Below are 5,234 nucleotides of genomic sequence, written 5' to 3' on the forward strand. Positions count from 1 at the left end.
AGAGAGAGATGCAGAGACATAGACAGAGGGAGAAGCAGGCTCCTCGTAGGGAGCTGATGTGGGATTCAATCCTGGGATTGGGATCACATCCTGAGTCAAAGGCAGACACTTAACCACTGAGCCACCCAGGTGTCCCTCAGCAGCTATTCTTAAGAAAAACTCTAGGTAAAATAGCAATGAAAAGAAACAACTTGAATATGATAAAAACTTCTTATCAAGGCTAATCACAAAATATGATTTCAAAATTATGAAATGATAGACTTTTTCATTAAATTTAGACAAAGATGCTTGACAACATCGTTATTCATTATTTAAGATTATTATTACTAATTATTAATACCATTGTTATTTAAGATTCTAGAAAATGTAATAAGACAAGAAAATGAAATAACCAGTATAAACTGAAAAAGGAGAGATTAAAAACTTGGTTTCTATTTACTGATGACATTACTGTATACCTAAGGATTCCAAGAGACCCCAGTAAAACACTAATAGAATTTAGTAAGACATATAATAAGGTGGATGAATGCATAATAAATGAAAGTAAGGCTGAATCCATAATAAATGTAATAAATAATAAATGTAAATAGTATATACTAGTTTTTTCCTCCATTATCAGTGGCTACTGGAAATATTCCATTCACAATAATAATGAAAGCTAATAAAACATTTAGAAATAAATTTAACAAGAACATAAGACCTGCAAGAAGAAAATGATAAAATGTTATTGAATGATATATAGCTCTGAGTTTATATCCATGGATAGGAACACAGTATCGTTAAAATGCCAAATCTCTTCAAATAAATATATACAAGAAATTTTGAAAGGATAATGAGTTTGTATAATATAATATTAAAGTCAGCATAGATGAATTAATGTCCAAGAATAATGAGGAAAGTTATTTATAAGGAAAATGAAGGGGAGGGTTTGTCTAACTGGATACAAAAAATATATACTAAAGCCACTGTAATTTTTTTTTTACAATAAAAATCTTTATTTAGGTTTGGTCAGTACAGGTAAGATATACTAAGATATACTGGAGTCACAGAGCAATATGCATTAACAGGATACAACAGTTCATAAAAACTGAGTAACCATGCACACAAATTTCTTAAACATTCAGTCACCTAAAGAGAAAATGCACGGATGTATGGTGGAAAAAACTGTATCTAACACTGAAACTACTATAGGACTCCATCAGCAAGTCCAACTTTTAGTGATAAAACTACTGTACTGGGCAAACTTGGCAGTCATAAACCCACATCTACTCTAACAAGTCTGAATGGTGCATAAGTATAATAACAGCATGAGTAAGAATGTCCTTACACAGCACAGGTTCTAGGATAGACACAGATTTATACAGACATCATTGTGTTATACTTTAAGGAAAGCTTTCCATTTACAACTTCACATTAACTCATATAAAAATAACTTGACCCTACACAAAATGTCCTGTTAGCAACATTCAAGGTAATTAACTGTTACAATTTCCAAAGTGGCAGAGGTATTGAAGCAAAGAAAGAGAGGGGGGAGAAAAAGGGAAAGAAAAAAACCACACCCACAAAAAAAGGCGAATTGTGACAAAAGTATGCGTTAATTTTCTGGACAGTATCCTCTCCCAAATTAAATGACACTGTATAAAAATTTGCTGGAAAAAATATTACAAAACTGAACCCTGTACATTTACATTTGAGTCCAAGCCGTTCTGAACGTGGCGGGAACCCGCAGTTCGGTTACCTTTCCCACTCACTGTTTTCTCCTCTTGAGGGTCATGATTGGAGTCTGTGTCATTTGAGTGGTGTGTGAGAGAGTCTTCACTGCCCGTGGGAGAGTCTACACTTTCACACCCCGCACTGAGTTGATTTACGTAACTACTACCTCCTCTGCCAGTTCTCTCCTCTGAGCTGTTGGAGGCCTTATTACCATTCCCTGGAGAAGAAGGAAAGTCATCTTCGGCTGTGAAATCCAGACCCAGACGTCCTCTGCCGGGAGGAAGTGCCATCACTTGGTCCGTTGGCCAGCCGACTGCAGTCTTTACCTGTGGCCTCCGCCTGTCCTACAGGCTCAGAAGATGTAGTCCTGCTGGTACTTGGGGCTGGAGCTTGAGACTGCTGCTGTTGGTACTGAGCCGACTGCTGGCGCGTCTCTTTCAGTTGTTGTTGAAGAACTAGAATGGTGCTCTGCATACCCTCTACTTCTTCGTTAAGTTGAATGATGAAGTCATTCAGTTCATCCTGACTGCTTTTAAGCTCCTCACTGTATTTCTTCTGTAAAGCCAACTCTGCTTCATGTTGTACAATACGTCCCTGGGACAGCTGTCTTCCAAGCTCTTGATTCTCCTGGATAAGCATTCGACACTTCACCATTAACTTTTTGCCTGTTTGGCTCATTTGAGTTTTGACCCAGAAGTTCAACAACAATCACGAAGTCCACAGTCTTATTGGCAAACCTGAGATAGTGTCTCTAAGTCACTATGCTCAAGGTTAAGAGCGATGCATATTCCATTTTTACATTTTACTGGAATTTTACATGTTCAATTCATGATTTTAAATCTCTAGGTTTTCATTCCTCCAAACTGTCTGAAGACACAGTGTGCCACAGACTTAAGACTTCTGTTTCTCCCTCTATTTTCTTCAAACAGAAACATTTCTCAAGTGTCTACATGTTCTAGAAGGGATTTTTCGGAGGTGGCCACTTCTTCGGAATAGTCCGACGCCATCAGGCCTCTGAAGCAAGGGGAGGGGGAAGAAAAAAAAGCTGAAACACAAGGTTCATCTGGTAAGTTTTACATTAACCATTACAAGCTGGATAGTATAAGAATGTGGCTTTTTTTGGCTCAAAAAGTCTGAGTCTTGGTGTGGAAACGAGTACTTGGCTGTCCCACCACAGCTTCCTCATACTGGGACTGTCAGGGAAGTCTTGACTGGGGAGTGTGATTTGTTTACCTATCAGGCATAAACTTCCAGGCACTCAGTTCATTTTGGGCTTGTTCCAGTTTGTCTTTAGTCTGTTCCAGTTCACCTTTCATTTTTAGGAAAAACAAGTTGATAGCTGGGTCTACCATTGTTGATCTCAGTTGGGCAACGCTAGGCTGCTGGACTTGCTTGAGGTACTGGATTTGAGTAGTACACTCTTGCATCTCTTGCTCCTTGGTTGCCAGTCGCACTACAAGGATGTTTTCTCTGCGAGCAGACTCTTGTTGTTGCTTTAGTTTTTCTTCAGACTCCCTTAACCCAGTTACATCATTAGAATTAAGATCTGTGCACTTGCCCTCCAAAGCTTGGACATATGCTTCATATTGTTTCCAACTTAGAATTAACTCATCTCGTGCCATAACTTTGAAGTCTGTTTCACTCAGTCGAACCTTTTTGGGAAGAGGTTCCTCGTTGGTCATCTTGAATCGCCAGTCACATAGGCCGAGGCTCCGCCGCCCGCTCGCCTCCCAGGCCGCCCGCCAGGCCGCACCGCCCCAGCGCTCCCCTTTATTTTCGGGTCTCGCTGCCACAAAATGGCCCTAAAGCCACTGTAATTAAACAAGATAGTATTGACACAGAAATGGACAAATAGATCAGTGAAACAGAAGAAAAAAACACTGAAATACATACAATATATAGAAGAATTTATCTATTATAAAGATAGCATTTCAATTCTGTGAAAAAGGCATAGCTTAAACAACTAATAACATAACATTGATTATCCATCTGAAAGAAATAAAGACCTCTATCATACAACCCTGAAACAGGATCTAAAATGGATAAAAGACTTACATGTAAAAACAATATAATAATGCTTTTATAAAGGGAAATTTAAGGGTTGGGAAGACTTTTTAAACCAATAGAAAGTCCAAAGCTATAAAAGTAAAGATAGATATATCTAAGTGTGATGGTTAATTTTAATAACCATCAAGAGATGCCTAGATAGCTGGTAAACCATCATTTCTGGCTATACCTGTGAGGATGTTCCACAAGAGATTAGCATTTGAATCCAGTACACGAAAGAACTGCCCTCACCAATGTAGGTGGACATGATCCAACTTTGGAGGGCCAAAATAAAACAAAAAGTGAGAAGAAGAGCAAATTCTTTCTCTGTTCTTGAGCTGACATGTTCATGATTGCCTTTAGACATTGGACCTCCTAGCCTTTGGGCTCAAACTCAATTATACCACTGGTTCTCCTGCAGAGAGCAGATCATGGGACTTCTTAGTCTCCATAACATGTGAGTGATTCCTGTAATAAATTACTCTATCTATCTATCTATCTATCTATCTATCTATCTATCATCTATCCATCTAATCTATCATCCATCTATCTTATTGGTTCTGTGTCTCAAGGAAACCCTGCACATTTATAGCAGATTAATATCTTAAATATAGATCTCATAGAAATTCATGAAAACAATGGGAAAGGAATACAAACAAATAATTTGCAGAAAGGCAAATAAAATCATTAGTATGCATATGAAAGGATGTTTAACCTCCAAAGAAGTCAGGGAAATATAACTAAAGTAATAATCAGGGGTGCCTGGGTGGCTCAGTCAGTTAAGCAGCTGCCTATAACTCAGGTCATGATCCCAGGGTCCTGGGATTGAGTCCCACATTGGGCTCCCTGCTCAATGGGGAGCCTGCTTTTCCCCTTCCCTCTGCCTGCCATTCCCCCTGCTTCTGCTCTCTCTCTCTTAAATAAATAAAATCTTTTTAAAATCCAAAGTAATAATCAATTAACAGTAATTTAAACTGGTGATGATATCTCCTGCTTTTAAAGATCCCATATAAAGTTACCTTCAAACAAATCGGTAAAAATACAAACTGTTATAGTATTTTGACACTACAACAGGTTTGTCTATTGAAATTTAAAATACACGTCTTAGGCCCAACAGCAACAATCCTACAAAGCAAACATTTCCAGTATATATAATAATATGATGCTTATGCAACATTGTTTTAGTGGCAAAGATGGAAACAAAGAAAGACCCATCCATTCAGGAATAGCTGAACAAACTAAAGTGCATCTACAACGTGAAATACTCCGCAAACTGTTAAAGGAATGAATTAGATCTTCACTAATTGATTTGGAGGGATTTTTCAATATGTATAGTTAAATGAGGAAAGCACAGTAAACAATATATGATAGAATATCATTTTCTTGAAAATGACTCTCCAAAAACCCTGGGTACTATCAACTGTGTGTGTGTGTGTGTCTATGTGTGTATTTTTTATGTTCCTCTAGCCTCTGCA

The 5,234-nt window shown here is 38.0% G+C and overlaps 1 protein-coding gene across 1 annotated transcript; it reads right to left on the bottom strand.

Annotated features, from left to right (window-relative positions):
- Window positions 1-1,018: 1,018 nt before the first annotated feature.
- Window positions 1,019-3,422, bottom strand: LOC112918672 (pre-mRNA-splicing regulator WTAP-like). Its single transcript, XM_025996780.2, is given in 3 exon segments — window positions 1,019-1,959; window positions 1,961-2,386; window positions 2,947-3,422. Coding segments are annotated over 3 exon segments (1,173 nt in total). The 5' UTR covers window positions 3,396-3,422; the 3' UTR covers window positions 1,019-1,661.
- Between the last annotated feature and the right edge of the window lie 1,812 nt (window positions 3,423-5,234).

Source organism: Vulpes vulpes, chromosome 9 (genome assembly GCF_048418805.1).
Source record: "Vulpes vulpes isolate BD-2025 chromosome 9, VulVul3, whole genome shotgun sequence".
Lineage (NCBI taxonomy): Eukaryota > Metazoa > Chordata > Mammalia > Carnivora > Canidae > Vulpes > Vulpes vulpes.